This window comes from Aythya marila (genome assembly GCF_965140915.1).
Source record: "Aythya marila genome assembly, chromosome: 3".
Classification (NCBI taxonomy): Eukaryota; Metazoa; Chordata; class Aves; order Anseriformes; family Anatidae; genus Aythya; species Aythya marila.
In genome coordinates, this window is record NC_139044.1 from 115,358,321 (window position 1) to 115,383,282 (window position 24,962).

Sequence of the window (24,962 nt, forward strand, 5' to 3'; positions counted from 1 at the left end):
AAAGAATTAAAAATGTCTCTTTTTCCCTCAAAGAAAAAAAAAAAAAAAAAAAAGTACAAGAACAAAAGCACCAAAGGCAATCAATTCATCGTATTAGGAATGTATAATTAAATGTAAAGGAAAAAAAAAAAAAAAAAAAAAGGAAATATGTTTTTCTTCTTCTTCGCCTCTAGCATTGCTTCATCTCACTTCCTTACTACAGCTCAGCAGACTCTACTTTCCGCGTCTTCCTCCGCTCGAGTTAATTGAAGTTATGCCTCTTCCTTGCTAAACTTTTTCCCCCCTCTCCCTCTCCCCAAACTCTGCCTCTGCCAGCCCCCCTCGTCTGATTACATCTAGTAATTCTCCACTGAATGAACGTCATTTACAATAGTAGGGGAGCTCTCGAGCTGGCTGCCAGCTTCACGCTCCATTTGGTCCTGCATTCTCCCTTTAAAGTAGTCGTGTAATATTAATAGTCATGAATATCAATTATTATGAGGCGGTGTAGAGAAGGAAAGGGAGGAAGGGGTAGCGGAGCAGTCTGAGCCTAGCCTTGGGTTGAAGAGGATTGTATTTGGGAGCTCAAAGGGAGAAAAAAAAAAAAAAAAAGAAAAAAAAAAAAGGAAAAAAAAAAAAAGAGAGAGGGAGGGGTAAATCATATATGTAGATAGAGGTTTCCAGGCTCGGTTTTGGGGGCATTGGTCTTTTTTTTTTTTTTTTTTTTTTTTTTTTTTTTTTGATGGATAGACTTCGAAATATCTCAAGCTGTTCTCCTGTGTCCAACACGTCCCTTTGCAGATCTCCTTGATATTTTTCCCTCCAATTATTAGTATTATCACCACTATTTTATTTTTAGCTATTACAAGACTTTTTTTATTTCCAGATGTTAGTCCACACCTATTCCGCCATGGTGAGTTTGGATCCATGTTGTACTAGAATTGCATGTTCTCTCTCTCTCTCGATCTGTTGTCTCTCTCTCTCCCTCTCTCTCTCTTTTTAAACGCCTTTGGCTTGGTAATTTAGCACAATAATTGGAGGAGGCTTGCAGCTGCTTCTCCCTTTTTGCATTGTGTGTTCTCGATTTGAGCTAGGGGAGTTTGGGGGGGAGAGTAGGGAAGAAAAAAAAAACTTTTTTTTTTTTTTTTTTAACCATGTGTGCCATTGCTTGTGGGGGTTTGAGCTACACTTTGCGGAATAGATATTTTTCTTGTTTACTTTAGCCTCGCAGCTTCAGCACGATGGAGTTGGACAAAACTCCTCTCCCACCTTTTCTCTGAAGCCTCCACACACTTCCCCCCCCCCCCCCCAAGCCCCCCCATACCCCAAAGACTTTTCATTACAATTACCCTCCACCCCCACCCCTTTCTCCGGAATATAATATCGAAAAGAGACAAAAGACACTGCAAGTTGCTGCAGAAATCATAGCGGCTGGATTTGTTCAATACCGATGTTTCATTTTTATTTGGTTTGATGTTTTTTTTTATTATTTTTTTTTGGGGGTGGACTCTTCATACAAAGAGCCCCCGACATATTTTATTATTACTATTATTATTATTATTATTTTAAGTCCTTTATCGGGCGACTGCTTTACTCGGACTCCTCCGAGAAGTACAACTTTCCTTTTGGTCTTTTCCACGTGAAGATGGGTTGGTGACTTTGAGTTGCAGCACAGGGAATAAACAGAAGTTTGTGAACTTTAGGCAGGACAAGGGGTGGGTTGTTTGGAGGGATGCTTTTGGGGGGATATTTTTATTTTTATTTTTAAATCTCTGGTTTTATTTTGTGGGCTGATGGAATGAGAATCATGTTACTAGACTCAAGTCACACATCATATACGTATATGGAATCCCAGTCCTACATTTTTAATTATGACATTTAGCATTTCAGCTCTCTCCCCCCCCCCCCCACTTCGCCCTTCCCGATAGTTATTGGGAATAGTATTGGGAATAGGCACGGACTGGGGACGAAGTGCTGGGACATTTCTCATCTGTGGCGGGGGAGGGGGACACGACTGAAAGCTGGTTCACAATTGTTCTTTTTTCTTTTTCTTTTTTTTTTATTTTTATTTTGGGGTGGGTGACTTGCTGCTGGGTTTGTATTCATTTTATTTATACTAGGGAAAAAAAAAAAAAAGTCCTCTTTTTTTTTGTTGTTGTTTTTCTTCAATTCCGCTTGTAGGACCGGCATGATGGAGTGCCCAGCCACAGTTCCAGGCTGTCCCAGCTGGGATCCGTCTCCCAGGGACCCTACTCCAGCGCTCCTCCGCTGTCTCACACCCCGTCCTCGGATTTCCAGCCGCCTTATTTCCCACCCCCCTACCAGCCTCTTCCTTACCACCAAAGCCAGGACCCTTACTCCCATGTCAATGACCCCTACTCCCTAAACCCCTTGCATCAACCCCAGCAGCACCCCTGGGGACAGAGGCAGAGGCAAGAGGTGGGATCAGAAACCGGGTCACTGCTGCCACAGCCTCGGGCCGCCCTGCCCCAGCTCTCGGGACTGGACCCCAGGCGGGACTACCACTCAGTACGGAGGCCAGATGTCCTTCTGCATTCAGCTCACCATGGCCTTGACTCCGGCATGGGGGACAGCCTTTCTCTGCATGGCATCGGACACCCAGGGATGGAGGAGGTCCAGGTAAGGCACCGCGCTTCTTTCTCCTGGGCAATGCAGACGCCTTCTAGCCTGGAGCCCTGCCCAGGCTAGAAACGATCAGCGAGGGTTTGCAGCAGTTTCTGTGTGGGTTACTATCCTTTGGAAACACTGGAATTATAATTGTAATGTTTCCCCTCTTTTTATTTATTTATTTATTTTTTTTCCATCGCTGTCACGCACAGGCTCTGCTTTGCAAACTCTCCTCTACATGGAAAACCAGCAGAGTGAGTGGGAAAGGCAGACATGCTGCTCTAAATATTCCACGTGTTTCAAAAGCTGGCAGAGTTTAAGCCTGGTTTTTCAAATCCCAGTTACTTCACATGCAATCTCAGCTCTACCCCTCCACCCCCTAAACTAACTTCCTGAACTCCAGGGATTTTGATGAAATTGTCAAATTACTTTTTTTTTTTTTTTTTTTCATCCGTGAGGGAGGGAAAATATAAACAAAACCCAAACCAAAAGCAGCAACTGGCCATCAGGAAGAATCCTGCTCCCCCTTTTAAGGACAGCTGTTAGGGTAGCACTAATTTTAAATTGTTTTATTCGCTGCTATGGAAAACAAAGGAGTTTCACCGGGCTCAAAGCACAATGTTTCCCAGCCTTCCCCCATCCCACGCGAAACTCATCATCACGTGTTATTTCCTAAAAACAGAAAGGCCCTTAACAGCTTCGGTGCTGGGGCGGTTTGCACCTTGCTGGAGCAGGGCATGGCCAACCGGTGGGGGCCCCGAGATGGAGGCTGGAGCCTCCGGGGGCCAGGTCCTGTATCCAGCTTTAGAAGTCGGAATTTGGGATTTCTTCTCCATTCCTTTTTTTTTTTTTTTTTTTTTTTTTTTTCCCTCCTAAATTTCTATATGATACATATAATGAGTATATATATATATTCAAACTTGGAATAAACACAGATACAGGTGACTGGATGAGACATAGACTTCAAAGTTATGGAAGGAGAAGGCTGAGAAGGAAACAAAAAATAGTTGTGGAAAAGGATCCTTCTGAACATCATGGGAATCCGTGGCAGAGGAGCAGGGGGGCTGTATTACATCGGCTCAAGAATTGTCTTGAGCTTCACGGGGAAATCACGGAGATTTGCTAGGGATCAGGACAGGGAAGAGTGCTGTAGGTACAGGGAGGTTTTCTTCCTGGATTTCCTGCTGCCTCTGAGCTCCTTGCCCCTTTGGTCCCTTTTTCCTGCGGGTTCCCAAGCTGGTCGGGCAGACCTGGGGGCAGACCCCGAGCCCCACGGGCGGTGGGCGCAGCTCTCATCCCGCATTCCTGGTTCAAAATCCCTTGCAGTTCAAGGTGAGTTTTACCTCTGTGAATGAAGAAAGGGGCTCTCTGTGGTTCTATCTTTCTGCAATAGACGTTAGCTAGCATTTGTGCTTTGATATTTACACCCTCCACAAAGAAAAGCCGGTAATTGTTGGCTCTAGTGCTCTTGTGAGAGAGAGAGGAGAGGGAGGGAAGGGAGAGGGAAAGGGAGAAGGAGGGGGAGGGAAAAAGGGAGAAAGAAGGGAAAAGAGAAGGGAGAGCGTAAGGGAGGGAAGAAAACGAAGGAGAGAGGAAGGAGAGAAAAAAAGAAATGAAGGAAGAAGAGGAGAAAAGGAAGAAGAAGAAGGCAATGATGAAGAGAGAGAGATAAAGACATAGGAAAAAGAAATAGGAAAGAGAGAGAAAAAGAGAGAAGGATAAAAGGAGAGAAGGAGAGAAGGAGAGAAGGAGAGAAAGAAAGCCCCTAAACCTCTGATCAGCTCATATAAAGCAGTTCTCCCCTTTTGCAGCAGCCCCCCCGTGCCTCCCCCCGGCGGCTCGGAGCGCAGCGCTGTGCCGGGCGCTGCCGCAGCGCGGCCACCCGCGACCTGCTCCAGCGGTGTGGGAATAAGGTTAGGGATGGGGATGGGCAGAGGAAGCTGTGGACCAGCAGGTCTGTGTTTCTTGTCTGTGGTTCTGAGGCCACGGGGAAGCAAACAGGCCCCTTATTTGCAAAAGTTTGGTCGCAGGCTGAGGGAGGAGGAGAGGAGAGAGAGGGTGTCCCAAGGAGAAACACGTGAATGGAGAAGTGTCCAACTGCAAGTTAGCAGAGGCAGGAGGGAAAACAGCCCAGTCCTCTCTCCTCTCGTTCAGCATTTTCTATTCTTGTCCCTCCATTAGTGACAGATGAAGTTGGGCAATTTTCCACCGTGAATTTTAGGATGGATTTACCTGAGTTGTAAGGATTCGGCTCAGACCGTGAGAAGTCCCATTTCAGCAACATATATTTACCATCTACAAACACTAAATAGAATTTTCAGGAAGGGTCACGACTCTTTTTTTTTTTTTTTTTTTTTTTTTTTTCTAAGTGGTTCAAAAAGTTGAACCGGTATCTAGGCAGACAGTTAAATAAAGAAGGGTATCTTTGCTTTAGCATATTCATCTCCGCTTAAATAGATGCCTCGAGAACGGGTTGGGCTGTCAAGAGAGAAAGAGAGAGAGAGTGCGTGACAGCAAGAAACAGTGGTTATTATATAAACACCAAATCCAGGCCATGTGTAAGCCATTGTCCAGGGGTAGAATTAAGTGACTGTAACACGATAGCGCTCTGTTATTGTAAACAGGACGTATTGTATTGCTATTGCTGCCCCTTTGGAAAGGAATTTTCAATCTGCGATTTACAGCCGTCACACAGGGAACAGGGAAGCCAGGACCTAATAATTGAAAATAAATTTGCATTATCTAATAGGGACACTGAAAAACATCATTGTAAACCCAGATTTATTTTTTTTTCCCCACAATCTAGACAAAAGTAGGGTTCTACTGGAAAGAGATACGACAAAAATATATGCAGGGAAAAACACAAAGTCTTTAAAAGAAAAAAAAAATCACTGCCCAGGTTCTCCTCTCAGTTATTTCCCTAGGTGTTGAATAAGGTGTATACATATATGCACATATATTTATGGTATATAGGAAGCTCGGTGCTATCAGATTATTGGCGGAGCGGAGGGAGGGCAATCTTCCTCTCTAGATTTTGTGAGTTGGAAACTCATCACCTTTCCCCTCCCTGCACACACACCTCCACTCCTCCGCCCGCTCAAGGCCGGCCCCGCGCCTGTGTGCTAGCAGGAGACACGGAAAGTTAAGTTGCACCAAAACACCCGAGTCTCTTATAAAGTAACCCCTGGTATCACTTTTAACTAAAGAAGTCTAGTAATTAAAAGTCTGAGTTGTTTTTCCACGTTTCCGCATGCAGTCCTAATTAAATCTTTACGATCCTCTCTGTGACTATTAACTGCCAGCATGCTGAGCGAATATCCTGTACAAAAACCCAGCAGGAGGGCGTAATTAGATAGAAAATCAGACAGGAGTCTTCTCATTAACTACAACAACTAACCCACGTTGCTGATGGAGTGAGCGGAGTGCACGCACACACATAAAGCGTGTGCACAACCATATACTCCAGAGATAAGGTGAGATAAGGGGAAAAAAAATGAAAAGGAAAGATGGCGCTTCATATTTACCTTCAGTTCTGTGCCATCGAGTTGCAACACGATGGACTCCAGCAGGCTGCAGGATTTGCTCATCATCCCTCTTTGGTAGCTGCTCAGGGAAAGGAGTGAAGACTTTGTAATTTTATTTTGTGCCCTTTAGGTATGTAGCCTATTGATTATGAGAGAGACACACAGACATGCACAAGCACACAGCATAAGGAACCGCTGTGTGTGTGCGCATTTGGTTGTATATGTAAGGAAAAAAGAGAGGAAAGATCTCCGTCACTTTTTGGGGAGATGTAATTTTCTCCTAAATCATATTCCATCTTGAATGTCTGCCGAGCAGAGAAAGAGTCAGAGATAAACGTTGGATCCGGATAAGCTCAGCCTCTCGGAGTAGCAAAGATAAAGTTAAAATAATAGAGAATAAAATCATTGTTTTGCTGTAAAGAGGTTTTCCTTATCAGGGAAAAAAGTGAGAACTCCCAAATATGAAATAACCTGAAAGAAAAAAAAAAAAAAAAAAAAAAAAGCCAAATAACAAATAGAATGTATATATATATATATATTAATAAAACCAAGAAACACACAAGTCCTTCGTTCACCTGGAACCCAGAATTTATCCTAAAACGGAACCTGGAGCAATTCTGCAATTAATTGTTCTTACGACACTGCTTTTTGAGAGATAATTTTACTGTACTGACCGCAGATTGAGCGGTAATTTGTGTTTGTTTGTTTTCGTATATCGCACCTTCGCGCTGAGAAATGAAACCCAACATTTGCTCTGTCCTCTTTTGCCCGTCTTTGTTCTCTTCTCTGTTAGAGAAGTTAATACCATAATAACAGGTGTGCTTCGAAAGGAACTGAAAATAGTAATAATAGAAAAGTGTTTGAAAGGGAGAGCGGGACACTATTTCTAGACAATCAATGTAATAGTTTATACTTTTGATAATGTATAGTTCCGCTCCCTCCTCCCGCCCCACAAATTTAGGACATGTAAGCAACCCCGGGAGCTGTAAATCTCTTTCTGCTTGCACCCTATACGACGTGGGCGTTGCGCTGCTCTCCGAATTGCTCAGGCTTTAATTAAAAGTCCATAATGTAAACTATTATATATAAAAAGTAAATGGCCCTTGAATTATTAAGATGTAGCAGGGTAAACAAACAAACAAAAACAAAACAAAAAAAATAAACGGAGGGGGGGAGGGGAGGACAGGGGAGGGAGAATTTAAGTTGTCCTTAATCGTGTTCATTTATGTCATGCGATAGATCTTGCAGATGCTACCAAATTGCCAGATTTTCAAAGGAAGAAATATAAAGCTTTATCGAATGCAAAGAAGTCAATGTGATATCCATGTTTTATAAGATAACAAAACCAGTATTGCACCCCATATGCTTCACACCTCTTTTTTATTAGAAGACTATATAATTTGTAAGAATTTCATTTCCTTGTCGATTTGGGGGAATAATAATAACAATAATAATAATAAAAATCCCTCCTCCCCTAGTGAATTAATATAAATGGAAATAACAGAAACTCCAGTTTGGAATGACATGATTTATGTACGCGATTCTTTAATATCCAGTCAATTTGAATAGTGATGTTTTTATATCCACAGTCAGTTGAAGATGCCAATAACAGCGGTATGAACTTATTGGACCAGTCTGTCATTAAAAAAGGTATGGATTATTCCAACAAGCTAGACAAACTTTTACTGTGTAGCAATATCTCCATGATATATTTTTACTTTGGGGCAATTAATTTATCTGGGAAGCAGGCATACATGGCAGCAAGATGAATAGCTGTTTAGATCTGTAGATAGAGTGAAGGGAAAAGGAGAGACGTGTGAAAGGAAAGTTGATTTTTCCCTCCAATCGGATTAATTACATTAACTCTCTCAAATGGGGCACCCCGTGCTCCAACGCAGTTTGTACACCCCCCACCCCACCCCCCCGAAAGTCCTCGTTGGGGATCGCTTGAATTTAACGGGGGGAAGGGGAGGGGTGTTGAATCCCTTTTGGGTTTAAATGCACCTCCCAGGCGAATCATACGTGAAGGAGAGAGAAAGAAATGCCTGTGGAAAGGCAGCCCTGACTTCCTTTCCCCCTTCCTCCAAAAGCCCCCCCCCTTCCCCCTGCCTATTTTTTAAATCTTTCTACATATGCACACATGATTTAGTGTAACTGCAGAATCACCCCATACTGTTAAAGGGAATGTGATATTAACAAATGTTTGCAGTCTCTTGTACAGCTGTAAGCAAAATAATTAACTAATTAAACTAATTAAATGTAATTACAATAACTCATTTTGGGCGTATTGCAGCTGCTTAATTTTTTTACATTTCTCTGACAGTCACTCGAAGATGCTTGGCGATTAGTGTTGTGTTATGCTGATAGACATTAAACAGATCACATACTGCAAATGTAGGGAAAGCTATCTTTAATTATCTAAGGAGTTTCTATTTCTAGATTCAATTTTAAGTACCAGAGATGAGGCTTAGAAATGCTGTCCCTTATGCTTGCTATCAACAGCACTTATCTCCAGGACCTTATTATTTGTCAAATGTGCAGAAAAGCTACAAATATTTTAGTGCAGATGATCTTCTAGAATGTAAAGCAAAATAATAGTGAAAGTGTTTATTTAAATGTGTTCAAGACAGCATGAGGTCCTTCCGTGTATTTATTGTTTTTTATTTCAGTCCTCATGTATAGTCCCTGTCTTTCACAGAATCGAGTTGTAGTTATTTGAGGGAGGACAGATGAGAACCTGAAGATCATTTGGCAGCATCATTTATGACCACCGGTTGAAAAGTGGAAGGTGTTTCTGAGAAAGACAGAAAATTACTTACCTTAAAAAAAAAAAAAATCATCATTTGTATGCGATGAGTAGGTTTGGTGCTCAGGATCTGTAACCTGACGGCTTCTGGTTGCATTTTCCCCCTTTCCACCCCCCACCCCCCACCCCCCCGCTCTCTCCTCCCCTCTCCTCTCCTTTTCCTCTTCTCTCTTCCCCGCCCCGCATGCTACCTCACACACGATGTTTCCTCTTGGGCGTATTTGATTAATTGGTGCTTGATTTGTGGTCGGGAGGCTTCTTTTTAACGCCGGGCTGCGCTCGTACTTTTGTTCCGCAGCCTGGTACCCGCAAAACCCCCTTCTGCGTGAGCACCCAGCCCGGAGTGGGTTTTCCCCACTCTGGCTGGGGCTCCCCTTCGTCCGAGGACAGCAGAAGCATGTAATGTGCGTGCTGAGTGGTGGAGTTAGCCACTGAATAGCTTAAAATCCGAATGTTATTAAGGATATGGGTTAGGTATAGATGGAGATGTGTTGAGTGTGCATGGGCAGAGCAGTGGCCCCGTTTCGAGCAGCTGCCGCACGGTCCCATATAGGTGGCCCTGCGTGGGTGTATTTGCAGCTATAAGGGTGAGATGCTCTGAATTTCATCCACGTTACGTATGCAGTTTAGAAATCTGATTGCTAAAACCACCGAGATTCGTCTGCAGCTGTTTTGAAGTCACCAGAGCAGCGTTTGCTGCCTCAGAGGCAATGCCGAGCTCTAAGAAACTTTCCAGCAGAAGGGAAAATTGAGAGCTCAGTTTCCCTTTGCATAGCGAGTTCCCTGGGTGCGGAGGAGGAGAAGTGGGCAATAAGTGGCAGGGAACATTTGTAGCAGACGACATTTATTCAGGGCGAAAAAAAGGGACACAGAGAGGGTTCAGCCTGAATTTCGCTTTGTTCCCCGCACTTCGCAGCAGTGAAGATGTTCTTTGAAGTAATAATAAGTTATTTAAACTCTGTAGGTCATTATTGCAGGCAGATGACACATAGATAATGTTTTATTTTTGTGCTGCAGAGCACTCCTCTGGATGCATATTTACTAGATGAGGATCGGAGGGGGTCTGTTTCACAAAAACCTGGTTTGGTGACTAAAATGCTTTAATTAAACTGTAGTGAAAAGAATATGATGCAGACTTGAAGTATAAGCTTAATTAAATTATCCAGACTGTAAAGGCCTACTTCTTTATGGTCTTTGAGGCCTGCAGATGGAATTATCTATCTGTCTATGCAAAGGGATTGCCAAAATATTAAGGAAATTATATAGGGATTCATACACAGCTATTGATTTATCTCACGTATCGATCCCACACAATAGATTACATATACACAGTCTCTTGTTATGTTTGCTATCTCAGCTTACTTGACATTTCTGAAGTAATTTAGTTAAGAGGAAATGAGTTGTTCCCAGTAGAGAGAGCAAACGAGTGGAGTGAAGGTAGCCAGCGTGATAAATGGCTCTTTCATTTGGAGATCTCCAGAGCTCGTTTAAGGCTAATTTTCTGTATTAGCCCCCTTTGAGCTATTAATGCAATAGGCAGGGACCGTGGCCCCTCATCTCTTAGCTGCCCCATTAGAGCGAGCATTAAGCTACCAAGCCTGAACTCTACTGTGGTGGTGGTGGTAGCGGTGAAATAATGAAAGGTGCTTTTTAAACTCTCCTAATCTAAACTGGCAGAGGGTGGTTAATACGATTTGAAGGGGGCTGGTCAATGAACAATCAATAAACTAATAATGAGAAGGATGCGGTACATTAACAGTCTAAAAATCCAACAAGACATTAAAAAATCATCGTTAACTCCTAGTTCCATTAAGATTTGGGTGGTGGAAGTAAGAGGGAGGGAGCCAGATAAATCATCAAGATGATGATAATCATCAAGAGCATTAATACCAGATTTAACTCAGCTGTAAGAACTTACCGGCTACACGTTTTGAGGCCTTTTCCTCCATTTCTGCTGCAGTGAGGGGAAGGTTTTCGGTATGTTAGGGATAAAAGACAGGGTCCCCTTGTCAACTGCCCATCTGAGATTTGCTTGGCACAGTCTATGGTGAAATAAGTTGTCGTCTTTCAAAACCTTGCGTGGCCCGAGTCCAAAGTTATTTTTTTGTGACTCTGGGGCACAGTCCTTAAAATTATGTGACCTTAAAATTATCCTGATGTATTTATTTACTTTCGGCTATTTCTGAAGATTGTCCAAACACTTCCATCTGATTTAGCACGAAAGACCACTTTAACCTAACACCTTTTCCATTGTCTCTTTGCTGACACGCTCTATTATTGATATTGTTTTAAAGAAACATGTGAAAGGAGACGAAAAATAAAGTACTTAGTCGTAGAGCATAAGCTTCCTCCCCACCCCCTTCTTGAGGTATCCAGCAATAAATGATTAACTGGAAACCACTCCGGACACAGCTTTTCAGGTGATAGATCTGGGAATCAAACGTTACTTCAGAGATTTTGCTTCGCTGCCACTCTCTTTGTGCCTTTTTCTGGACTACCCATTGAGCCTTATGATCCCTTTTAATTTAATGCAAAACAATTTCGGGGGAATACATTTCACTTTGAAACGTACTCCTGGCTTTCAGGGAAAGGGACAGAGGAGGGGGGCGAGGGGAAGAGAAGGAGAAGAGAGGAACAGGAGGGAAGGGAACAGGCATACACACACTTTCTGTATTTGCACATTAAGTCTACAACAAGAATAGGGTATTTAGTAGCAATGGGTAAGGCATTGTCCCTGTATTTGCTAGGTTTGGCTACAAAGCCAGACCAATAACAACAAAGCCTTGATGCTATGATGGACAAGCTTCCTTCACACCCAATAAGTAGATAAAAAGGTTTGAGGGTGGTCTGATAACTCTTTAGTAATAACTTTGTCCGTTAAGTTTAATAAGAAATATTTGTCGCGATTGATTGCTTGACGGATCGACTATCCTGTTATTTGCCACGGATATTGAGACGGTACCCATAGCTTAGAGCTTCCTTTTTTTTTTTTTTTTTTTTTTTTTTTTTTTTCAGTTGCTTTCAGGACAAAATTCTACTTATTTGTTTATTTTTAGAGATGGTGAATGCTCTTTTAATGACGCTTACACACTTGTGAGTGTGCATTTGTGCGCGTTTTCACGCGTTTGTGAAGAGCAACCCGGAAGAGAGCCACCACCACCAGAAAAAAATGGGAAAAAAAAAAAAAGGAAGAAAAAAAAAAGGAAAAAAACAACCTCAAGACTTAATGTATGCACAGAAAATTGTAAACATGTAAAGAACTGAAAGCTTCACGCTGAGTTTCGCCATGCTCCATTTCCTCACCATTTCCTGCTGTCGTTTTAAAGCGATCTCACTCATCTAGAGATCCCGTTTGCAGGAACAGTATGCTTATAATTACTAACAAATCAAGCGGCTACTGTTGCTCTCCCGGTTTATTGATAAGCTGAAGAGAAATGGAAGGGGGAGAAATGACAAAGAGGCTAGAAGTAACCACAGGAAGAGAAAGAGGAAGAAAGGGAGGGAGAAATAGAAAGAAAGAAGGGAAGGAAGGGAGAGAAACTGACACGAGGAAGAGAGAAAGAAGGGAGAGATTTGGGAAGGGGAAATTGGGTGAAAGTGGTCGTGGTCACGATCCAAACGCGTTTAGAAGTGAAAGAAAATCTAACAGTTTATTCTGGGGACAATGGGAACTAAATCACTGGGAATAAATTTAAAGCAGAGGTGGTGGAGACACTATATATATATATATATATATAGGCGTGTGTTCTTCCATGCTATGTCAGCAGTTCCTAAGCAGCTGGGAAAGCTGGCATCGACTAAAAATATACTGTCCATTTCGGTTTACACCAGGCTGCATGCACACAGGGATTTGACACTTGCAGCTGCGCGCACGGACGTGTGTAGCTGTTCACCCACTAAAACCTCCACATTATATTATCTCTGGTAATGCCTGGGCTATATCTGAAAAGCTATAGCCATGATAAACATATAGATATGATATAGATACAGATAATTCATTCCGTGGCAAACACTTTTTTAGGCAGCATTAGGTAATTTACAGAAGATATCGAGTGTAGATAGAATACATCTCTCTGAAGCTATGAAATCGCAATAGATATGCTTACACCGCCTGGTAAGCCTCTAAAACGGGTTGAGAGTTATTAAGACTCCCAACTGCTTGGCATGTTCATGTGGTTCTTTTCGGGGAGGCAATGCCAGGAACTATAGCTGAGGAGCGCTCAGCATAGCAGGGAAGGCAGCCAGACTGCTTACCAAAAGCAATTTGCATGGGAAAAAAAAAACCGAGCACGTGAAAATCTATATTTCAAAGGTTAACTAATGTAATAAGTGTTCCGAAAGGCCACAGAGAGTGGAGTGAGGTCTGTTTAAGCCTTGCCCGGGTACTTCTCTCTTTAGTGAGTTTAGACTAAGATCAGATGTTCGTGGAATTGCTGCCTCTTGTTTAATTTCTCAGTTCACTGGACAGTGACCTGATAAACTGGCCACTAAATATAGCCACAGCAGAGGTGTGCTCAATCCACTGAGCCTGTGTGTTTGTCCGAAGGGAAGGGGAAGAAAGAAAAAAGAAAAAGAAAAAAAAAAAAAAAAAAAGACGGTGATGGAAATCTCTCTGGTGTGGCATTCCTTTAATTTATCTGTTTTTTACTTTTTCTTGGTCGTGCTCTAACATGAAGCTCCAGAGCATGGTGTAGGAAATAAGTGATATATCTATATGTGATGAGGGGAGGAGAGAGACGTTACAGCACAACATCTGCCAGCACTACATCTGATACCCCGGAGGAGTCTCTTCCTATAGAATCAATGGCAGAAATCCTATTAATAGCAAGGAAAGCAGGAGCGGGCCTCTAACTCTTTTATAACTGTTTCTGTTCCGATCTCAAACTATTTGAAACTGCCTTTATGAGCTGCATAATGTGCCTAACTAAAAATAATAGAGAAATAGGAATCCATTTCACTTTCCGATTCCCTGAAGTAAAGCCACTCAAAATAATTTGTTTATACTGGAGACTATATACAAGGCATATGAAGCAATACGTATATCTAAAATCGACATGCCTTTTGGTTTTTAGCTGTTATAGAGCTTTTATTGTGGGGGTCTGGTCTGGCGGTAGGAAATGATCTGTAATAAAAACAGTGAAACACGGTTGTGTCTATTCCATACACTGAGGTTATAAAATTGGCAATTGCCCAGTAGTTAGCACTTGGTAATATATTAGGATACCCGATCTTATTGTTTAGCAGCTCCAGACGACTTAAATATCCCCTCAACCCTAATGGGTTGATTCTCCAGATATGTTGCAAATAAACAGGGTTTTTATGACTTAACTGACATATATTATAACTACCTAAATAGCTGGCATATGTGCAGAATAGACCCCTATTATTTGCCGAATTGGTTTTACAATTGATTGAGTGGGAAATGGGAGACAGTGAGGCACTATCTGCTCTGCGAGGGTGTGTAATCAATTAGGCTGCTCCTCCGGAACATGCCCGCCGCTCGGCCACGACACCACCAACAGCAAACCCACAAGTGCGGAGCACACTTTCGAGAAGGAAAACGCGTGTTGCCGTGATTCCGAGAGGAAGCAGCAGTAGCAGCTGTCAACTCTTATTAACTCCTGCATAAAACATACCTTAAGTACGGTTTGTTATCAATTACTTGCAGAAATGAAACAACTGGGAAAATGCAGCGAGGCTCCCTATAAATTAAAGTGATTGGTTGATTGATTAGAGCACCTGCTGTAAATCATAACAGTTACACACAATTATGAGAGAGCCATTTAAGTTCATTTGTAAACAAAATTCGTGGCACGGGGGAATTGCTCTCGGTTTTGGTTAAGTTTTTTTTTTTTTTTTTTTTTTTTTCTTCTCTCTCTTCCCCTCTTTGTTTATTTCGGAGTATGTCTGGTTGCTATTACAGGAATTTGTTCGTTATAATCCCCTCGGTTACTCTTAAAACAACCTTTTAGTTTATCAGAGAAAAGGAATACTTTGTCTGATTGTGAACAGAATAAAATGGTTTTTATTTCGTTTTGGTTCGCCCTTTTGTTTTGATTTTTTTTTTCATAACTTTCTTTAAATATGTGCTACAGTAAATAGATAATCTCTACTTAGGGACTGGAGACTTCCCACTACTTTAAGAACAACACAATATGATTAAGTTGGTGAACGCCACGTTAGACCAGATATTTTTTCTGCTGTTTATTTATTTATTTATTTATTTATTTTTTTCTGAAGGAAAAGGCTTATTTTATTTCATAAACCAGACTTAATAAAAACACAAAGCAATAACAGAGCTGTTTTCTGGTTGCTGTATCCTCCAGCCTCGATACTTATTTAAGACAGCAATTCCCTTAGTGTAGCGAATTTATTCCCGGCTCAGCTTAACAGTAATGCGAAGCATTAGGAAAGAAGCACATTTTCCTTTAAAAAATATATTTATTTTATTTTTTATTCCTGCGAAGTGTCCGGTGCTGTCTGTTGTAGAAAAACACTGGGGGGAGGGGGAAGGGGGGGGATTGTACAGGCCAGGCCAGGCCTCAAAGTTGCCCAACACTTACCATGTGTATTTTATTTCCCTGTGATTAAACCCTGCACAGAGGCTATACTGAACCACCTTTCTCTCCATCTATTATTAATTTTTATACCCTTAAATATTGGGGGTGAAGCACCATTTAGGCTGTTGTAGGTGCTAGAGCTTAAAAATTCCCTTTCATTTTACTCTGCTGGGCATGGCAGAAAGACTGTGCTTATCCCGTACTCCTTCGCGACATGATGGTTTCTCCCCTCCTTCCTTTTTCTTTCTCCAGTTCCGGTTCCTCCAAAATCTGTTACTTCTTTGATGATGAATAAAGATGGCTTCCTGGGTGGAATTTCAGTCAATACCGGAGAGGTGTTTTGCTCTGTACCTGGCCGCTTGTCTTTGCTTAGTTCAACTTCAAAATATAAAGTAACAGTGGGAGAAGTTCAAAGACGCCTTTCTCCTCCCGAGTGTCTGAACGCATCCCTCCTAGGAGGAGTTCTTAGAAGGTAAGAGGCTGGGACGCGTTTGTGAACAAGCCCGTGTGCGGGCATCCTTGCATGCACCAGAGATGTTTGATCAATAGTAAAGTTGATTGCAAATGTACATTGGTTTTATTGTCGCAGCATATGTGTGTTACTTTGAGAATGAGGAGAAAATATGTTATATTCAGACACTGAGATGAATGTATGGAGGCAACAGAAAGTTTGGGCCATATATAGATGTTATCAGAGCTTCCCAAAATGAAGGAAGTGAGGCAAGATAAGTTTTCACTCTTGTACACGCACACGCTTTCTATATATCCTCCTTGTCTTTACTTTTCTTTCAGCAAATGCACAAGATAAAATGCCTCACTGGGCATGGGGAAATTAGATGTTGCAGGATGAGCCTGTTATATTTCAGTGATAAGCTGATTTCTGAGATAAATCTGTGTGGCATTCTCTATATGGTAATAACGATACGGTAATTAAACGGTGTCACACGTGACATTACTGAAAGCAGTAGGAGATTAAGAGGCAACCTGTAAGGTAGGTGAGTACCCGACTCAAGAAAAGCCATTAACAGATAGTTTGGAAAGTCACTAACTTAGTGCTTCATCTAGAGAAAGTTGGTAGTGGAGTCTCTCAGAGTCGGTCCCGAGGCCTATGCTGCTGAGTATTTGTGCATTCCACCCACTGATGTCCTGGGGGATTTTGCTGAAGGCCTCCAGTTTATATTGTTGGTACTCGTTAAGCAAGAGGCAGAGGACCTATGGGTCTCCATCACTTCAGGGTTGTTCATTTAGTTATCAGTAAAAAGAACTTGAGTTCTGAAGTCACCAGCTGAACTATCAGGGAGAGAGAAAGGCCTTTATCTTCCTAAGAGGGCTGTGGATTGTCAGTATGATTTGTCTGGGAGAAAGGTGAACTAAGGATATAGACCAGTCAGAGCAGGGAAGAGGTCGTGGGGTGGTGTAAGGTACTCTCAAGTCAATGGCAGGTGGAGAAAAAATAACAGGAGGTATATGGTAGACTGGAAAATAAAGGGTGACTTCTATCAGTAACAGACGTATATGAATTAACCCAGAAAAAGAATCAGAATACGTTTAAAAGTTGCTAGTGTTAGAGAAAGAACAAATCTTCCCAACTTCTGTAGTAGCTATTGGGCAACTTTGACTCTCAGGTGCTTTAAAATGAAGTTTTTTGTGTATTTTTCCTGCAAACAATTCTGTGATGACATCTTTAGCTCCATCTCCGTGTCTGGACGGGGGGGGGAGGGGGGGGCGGAACATGTCCTGCTACACGCAGCCGCCCTAAAATACACGTGAGAATTAGGAGCTCCTAAAATAGCTGCCATTCCACGTGAATGTCTGTAATCAATGTTCAGCTGCGATCCTTGCCAGCAAGAGAGGCAAAGTTTTCCTTACAGACGCTAACCTGCCTGCTCCTCCTGTCCAGCCGCAAATGGAGCAGGGAGGACATCTGAAAGATATACTGTAGAAAATATAATTATCAAGGTAAAGAAACATCATTATTGAGCTTCAGTGGATTTCTGGAGGTGGCCCAAGACATAATCATTGGCTGCTGCTGACTTCAGTTCCTATCTTGAATCAGAATTTTAGACAAGCTTTTGGTTCAGAGCAGATGAAATATAGGAAGCTGTTCCCTTGCAATTCTGCCGTCTCTCCCTATTTACTTTGATATCAAATAGTGGGAAGCCAGTCTGGCTTCTCTGTCTTTTCTGGCTTCCTTTCCGTAAATGTCACTGCCAATTCTTCAGCAAGTAAGAAGTAATAAACACGTGAGATGGACCCTGATCTCAGTGTCAAAGCCCTTACTGATTTCACAGGTGGCAAGATTTCATCCCCGGAGGTTTACGTTATCTATAGGTGTTTGAACAATAGCTCTGTATTTGCCACCTATAGCTCACTTGTCATTTTAGTGTCCTTATCAGTAACCTCCAACAAATATTCACATCTTCCTTCAGGCCGCACAATCCCTCTGTATAACGCACTGCCTTCAGATGAGCGCTGCCTTTCCGCACACACTCACACATGCACGAAATGGTTCCTGAAGTTTCATACTTTTTTTTTCCTTCTACTCTATTCATCCACAGTCACACACGTTATCCCTTCGAGCCTTTGTAATTATTATTTTTTTTATTTTATTTTGTTCTCATTCTTCTTTCTATTCTGGTTCTTTCCTAAAATAAATAAGGATTTAATTCTCTATCTTTCTGTCCATCTCCACGCTCCATCCTACGAGTTAGTGTCTTACAGTAGGAACCCATTTGCTCTCTAGATCAAAACCTTACACAGTAATTATTGTTATCTGGCGTTATTTCATTTCCCTGGATAAAACGGGGAGAAAAGTGGGCTCATCCCCATTCCCACCCCTGGGAGAGATAAAGCAGATCTCAGCAAACTGGAGCAGAAACCAACACACCCAAAGTGCTTAACACCGAGTGAAAACTCTCCCAGGCTCCACTGACTGCACAGATTAAATGTTTCTTCCAGGAACACTGCGGGGTTAATCACGATGTTAATTTCTTTGTAATTCTAGAGCCAAATCGAAAAACGGGGGGAGATCTTTGCGAGAAAGGCTAGAAAAAATCGGTTTGAATTTACCAGCCGGCAGGCGTAAGGCTGCAAATGTCACTTTACTCACCTCCCTGGTGGAAGGTAAGCGAGGGTCGCAGCTCCCTTCACACCCCTGCCTGCTCTCAGCTCGTGTCTGACATTTTGCGAACCAAAAAAAGACTTTCGGGATCAGGTGGGAAAGCCTTGCAAAGGTGAAATGCAGGGCGGGGGGAGCACTAACGCTGGTTAAGGATCCCTGTCCCCAAAAATGAGATTACTGGCCTGAGGGTCATTGGCTGATCTTGGTGGCAAGTATGAAGGTGTGTGCATCTGGTACGTGTGTATTTATGTTTGTGTGTGTATATATATATATATAATGCGTGTGCATGCTTATGCAGGACAGTCCCATTCGTCATTGCTAGTAATTACTAGGATGTGCTCTCCAGCTCCATGTCTGCTCCATCCTTTTACTAATTTGGCCCTCCCGAGTTTATTTATGGCAGATGCCCCCTACAGGACGCCCATAGAGGAAAAAAAAAAAAAAAAAAAACCTACCGAAAGAAATCTGGGGAAAGAAATCAGCAATTGAGGAGTCACAGAGCGCAGTTTTCCTTAAGGTGGCTGGAGCAAAACAAAGACAAGAGAGAGGGAAGCGGGAGGGACTGAAGCTTCACCTCGTTTCTAGTCAAATGATGTCATTTTGGTGTTCAGCGTGTTTTCTTTGATTTATTGTTGCTGTAGCGAAGAGCCATTTTTAGAGCTTCTAATATGTTTAGGATACGTGTGTGTTTATGCTGAGAGAAGTTGGACCTTCTCCAAAAAACATAACCAGAATAGTATGGATGCAATTATGAATTATATGTATCTACATTATACATACACACCGAGAGGCGTATAAATAATCCACTTATCTCTTCTGCATATAAGCATGCATAAACATTTGCGCTAGATATTAACTTTTCAACTCTTTTGATTGAGTTATGGCAGTGATAAGCCCTTACCGCATGCAGAGCTGAAGGCAGGCTCGCAGCCAGGCGGGGGCTGACAGCAACGAGCTCCTCCTGGTACCTCATATGGCTTCTGCTAAGTGTGCAAAGCACAGAGCAGAGTTCGGATATAGAGTCGGGGGCGCTCGCTATAGGGGACTCTCAGCATTCCGGGTGCGGTGAGCTGCCCCTATAACGCCGGGGTTGCTATCCATAGGCGTCAATGCGGGCTCAGCATCCCACTCTCCGCAAAACCAGAGCATCCCCAGAGCTGTGAGACATGAAAAAAAAAAACCTGTCAAGTGCATAGGAAGGCAGACCTCGCTCTGCTTTCCCTGAAGTCCTTACAACCTGAGAGCTCCCTCTCTGTGGAAGGGGCAGCACCTGCTGGAGGTGAAGGCTATGTTGTGCCACCAGCCAGCCTCGGGCATTGTAGTCATCCCACTGCAGAGAGCAGGAGGGCTCCGGCAGGGTGCTCCCGATTTCATTACGGGGGTCGCTGATTAGCGAGAAGCCTTGGAAAGCGGGGGTGAAGTCGAAAAGCAAATCCGTATCGTCGAAAATCCGGATCGTTGAAAATAACGCGGTCCTGGAGTTGTTAGACATATCTGTTTGGCGTGTTGAAAATCTTCCCCCTGCTCCCTCAGGCCGTGCTTTAAAGGGTTTAATGCTTTATTCTAGAGGGGTTGAGCTATAATCTGGTGGAATCCCTCTAGAGTCTGAGGTTTTAATGATTGTTATTATTTTATTTTAAAAATTTCCCCTCTTCTTTCCCCCCTTTCTTCAGCTACTGTCTTCTTCTTGTGGCATAAAGTACATCAGTAGGAGTTTGATGACATGAACCTCTGGAGGCAAGAAATCTGAAACCAGGCAGGCAGGGGAAGTGACAATTGCAATTAGAGTTAGAATAATTATTTTTCACAGAAAAGGTTGCCATTAGTTGCTGTCTTTCCATTGGGCAGAGAGGAGTTCCTGTTGCACAAGGGTCAGTTAAGATAGCAGGCTGCATTTCCTCCGATGGAAATTATCACTTATCTCCCACATTTTACTGATGTGGCAATAATTGTGATAATGATGTAAGTGCTCTGTGTGCATAAGTGTGTTTATCACGTCCTATACTGAAATGACAGTAATATGAACAAGTCCACATCTGTAAAATTTTGGACAGTGTTTCTTCTGGTGTATTGAAACAGGAATGGTTTCTCTGCTCTAGGGGAAATTTGTGTCTTGCTGTCTTTTGGGACTTGACTAGCTTCCCTTTGCTGTTTTTTTTTTTTTGGTCCAGTTCACGTGAAAAGGGAGTGAGTGTGTATGTGTGTGGGTGTGTGTACTTTCCCAAAATTCTGCACAAGATGAGTTGCATGTGCATATGCCATCACAACTACATTGGAGCAAAGACAAATCTCATCAGCTGTAAATCTGTCCCATAAACTTCCTTCTTCCCCCAAAAGAGGGCTTGGGGAGGGAAAAGAGACATCTGGAGCCTATCCCTAAGGTGCAGGGGTTATTGTTGGATTTGTTAAAACCAAAAGAGCTGCTCTCTCCCAGGGGGAGCAGTGGGCAGCAGCAAACTGCTGCACGATGCTTTGGCAGGTCGGACCCAGCCCAGGGTGGGGCCGGGAATATTAATGCCCCTCTCATTCCATCCAGGTGAGGCCGTTCATTTAGCCCGGGATTTTGGGTACATCTGCGAAACGGAGTTCCCAGCCAAGGCTGTTTCTGAATACCTGAACAGACAGCACACGGACCCCAGCGATCTCCACTCCAGGAAAAACATGCTGCTTGCTACAAAGTGAGTGTGAAGTTGACCACCCTCTTCTGCCCTCCCCTGGAAACCCTCCCTCATCTCCTAAAACCCTATGTCTGAGCTCGTTTTAAAGGCAGATGGAGCTTCCAGTCCCCAAAAGACAGCGGCCCCGGGGGGAAGGAAGGAATATTGCCCTGTGGGCAGGGTAGACCCTATTGTCTGTGTGTCCCTCTGCAGTGGGAAACGCGTTGAATTTACAGATGATGTGGGTGACTGACCCCTAGCTACCATGCACCATTTCCAAAAATTGTTATAACAAGAGGACTAAAAATTTATTTTACTTCTACATATGTCTCTGTCCCTCTTGCTGCTCATGCACACCTGTCTGTCTGTAAACATATTATCCATACAGTCACCATCTTATCCATACAGTTTAATTAAAAAAGTCACCATGTACTGCTAATTGCCCTCGCTTTTCTCCCCCCAACCCATTTCTCTCCCTCGGGATTTTATTGGTGGCTTTGTTGTATGGGATGGTTTACACCCAGCTGAACCTCCTGGGCCTGTAACTGGGTGATTCAGAGTTTGCTTGGGTCTGTGGCAGTGGGTGCTGTGTGCCTCTGCACGTTTCTGTCTCTGGGAGAAAGAAAGGAAAAGAAAAAAGGAGAAAAAAAATCACCCCAAATGTGCTCTCATTTATTTCATGCTCTGGGACGTGGCTTGCCTCCAATGACAGTGTAATTTAAAGAAATATATGGAGGGTTGAAAAATCATTTGCTCAAATTTGTCCAGATGTTTTTTAGACGTGATTGGAATTTGATTGCCCTTTTCCGCAGGGTCAGAAGATATTAATGTCCCAGAACTTTAATTGCTCACAGACCCAGCTTTGCTCTTTGAAGATGTAAAATGTTGGACTCATTACTGTTTGTTCTCCAAATTCAAAGATTCCTCTCTTGCACTTTCTTAATGGATAATACACATAGAGGTAGACCTTTATCTTTCTCCACCCTCTGAAACCTTTAACCCACTGGGAATTTCATAGAATTTCAGAGGATGAGAGATTAATGCTTTTTTTTTTTTTTTTAATTATTATTATTTTCCCTTTCTTTTATTTTTTATTCCATACTTCATTTTTTCCTAGGCATCTATTCAAAGAAACTATTCCTTTGGGAACCCCCTCGCCCCCAGGGTTCTTACATTGCCCTGGCACCTGTTGACTTGTAGGCCTTCCGGACTAGGGCACTGTGAAAGAAAGGGGGGGGAAATCATTTAAAAAAATAAAATAAATTTAAAGGTGTGGAAAAACAATCAAGAGCCAGATTTGAACTCTGTGATGCTTTGATTGGGGTGCATCACTCTAGAATAAAATAGCAAGTGTTAGCTTTGCTAAGCCAGGTTGAACTTTCTCAACAAGGCTGCCCAGCTCAAGCAGTCTCGAAGGAAGTTCATTTTAGTCCACTTCTTGTCCCTGTGCCACTCATCAACCCGTGGCTGTACTTTTATCCAGGAACAGCACTGATGGGAGTTGCTCTGGGCCGTGGTCCGGATGGCAGCTGGCAACGCCATAGCACATTCAGCCTGGTTATTTCTGGAGGCAGCAAGCAGAGTTGGGTTTTCACAGTGTTCCAGAGGCATCCTTGTAGTTTCAGGAGAGATTTCTATCTCCAGACCTCCTGTTGTTCTGGAATTGCAGAAACCTCTTTCCTGTAGAGCATCATCCTATGCGGGGAACTGTTGGCTCACCATGGATGACCCCCAAAACACTACTAGGGAAAAAGAAACATAGAATCACAGATTCTATGGAAATCCTAAAAGAAGGTGGCAAAAATATTCCATCCTGTGGACTGGGATCAGCTTGGGCTTGAACTTGCTCCTTTCTTCAAACTTCGTTGTCTCAGAGAACAGTGTCAAGTGTGGGATGAGTATAACCATCATTTTTCTCTCTCTTTCTCTCCTTTCCTCTCATTCTTTCACCTTTCTCTCTTTCATGCAGGCAACTTTGTAAAGAATTTACAGATCTCTTGGCCCAAGACAGGACACCCATTGGAAACAGCCGGCCCACCCCTATTTTGGAACCAGGCATTCAGAGCTGCTTGACTCACTTCAGCCTCATCACTCATGGCTTTGGGGCCCCTGCTATCTGCGCCGCCCTCACGGCCCTTCAAAACTACCTGACTGAAGCTCTCAAAGGCATGGACAAGATGTTCTTGAACAACAACACTGCTAACAGGCACACATCTGGCGAAGGACCAGGTAGTAAAACTGGAGACAAGGAAGAGAAACACAGAAAATGAGAGGAAAAAAAAATAAAGAAAGAAAGGAAAAGAAAATAATAAAAAGTTAAATAAAAGGAGAAAAAAGAGAGAGAGAGATAATCTTTTAAAATAAAACCGTCTTAATTTTAGCTTTAAAAGTATTGGATTGGGCTTTGGAAGAATTCTATTAGGTAGGACAAAATAATAATAATAATAAAAAATAATAATAATAAAAGAAAGACAATAATTTAAGATCAGAGGAGCACAATGGCGCAAGACCAGTGGTTCAGAGTCTCTTGCCAGGAACATGTGAAGACAACCACCAGGATTTTTTTTCCCACTTCTGTTCTTTCACATTTTTTAAATAATGATTTGGGGAGGGGAGGGGGGAATATAATAATAATTAATAATAATAATAAAAGAAAGAAATGAATAACTTATTGGAAGAAATCGGAGAAACATTTTTGGTGTCAGTGCTTTGATTTCTTGAGCTGCACGGTCTGTCTTACTATTATTTTCATTTATTTTATTTTATATTTTTTTTTTTTGGAATGATGTCCTGTCTCCACCCCAGATAAAACCATTTTCAAGAGCGTTCCTTTCTGAGCAACCCCATCACCTTGTTCCCCACCTTTCCCATCTCATCTCATCCCTTGTTTCTGTCTAGACTAGGAAAGAAGGGCAGGCAAGTGCCCAGGCTACCCCAGACCCTGCACGAAGACATGAGCCTTCGTTCATGGCAGTGTCTTCACTTAATGACATAATATGGGATGCTTCAAGTCATGGTAGTTCAATTAAATTAGTTAATTCAAATTTTTAAGAACTTTATCTTTTTTTTCCTGGTCTAGACAGACTATGTTTAGGTTACCAACATTTACAGGTGTGTATGTGCGCATGTGTGCGTATGTGTGTGCATATACTTATGCACACACATAACCTGATAGGGGCGTGCGTGTATACTGAATATGTTCATATATATATGTATATATATGGATGTATACATATATATATATTTAATATGTGTGTATTGCCTCACATATCCATGCATGTAAACATACCTTTGTAATTTAGTACTTGCCTTCGATGGTAAAATGCCTTGTCTATAATGGGTTGCAAAATTTGAAAGTAAGGTCTGGTACAATGTCAGTGCTGTCTAATATCTTAATTTTCTGAGATTTCCTCTTTTCCTCTAGAGAGTTTTATATTCCTAACTATGCCAATGTTTCAGTCCTTAATTTCCTTGAGTAGTGTGTGCGAGAGATATTTTCCCCCCATTTTTAAAGAACTGTTAAGAACAACAACAAAAAAAATGAGTGATATGAGTATGTAATTCTTTCTCAGGAGTATGCACTATTTTATTTTCTTCTGTTTCCTAAAGCTTTGCCCGCTTGGCTTATGAGCTTCTTCAAAGAGGACTAGAGATCCCTACACAATATATCAGGTACAGAGAAAAAAA

General features: G+C 42.3%; 1 protein-coding gene across 1 annotated transcript; it reads left to right on the forward strand.

The window, feature by feature from the left end:
• The first annotated feature begins 722 nt into the window (after positions 1-722).
• Positions 723-24,370, forward strand: TFAP2B (transcription factor AP-2 beta). Its single transcript, XM_082756992.1, has 7 exons — positions 723-892; positions 2,161-2,619; positions 7,721-7,781; positions 15,750-15,969; positions 18,502-18,620; positions 21,155-21,296; positions 23,245-24,370. The coding sequence occupies exons 1-7, from the start codon at positions 866-868 to the stop codon at positions 23,543-23,545; spliced, it is 1,329 nt and encodes a 442-aa protein (XP_082613118.1). The 5' UTR covers positions 723-865; the 3' UTR covers positions 23,546-24,370.
• Positions 24,371-24,962: the final 592 nt, after the last annotated feature.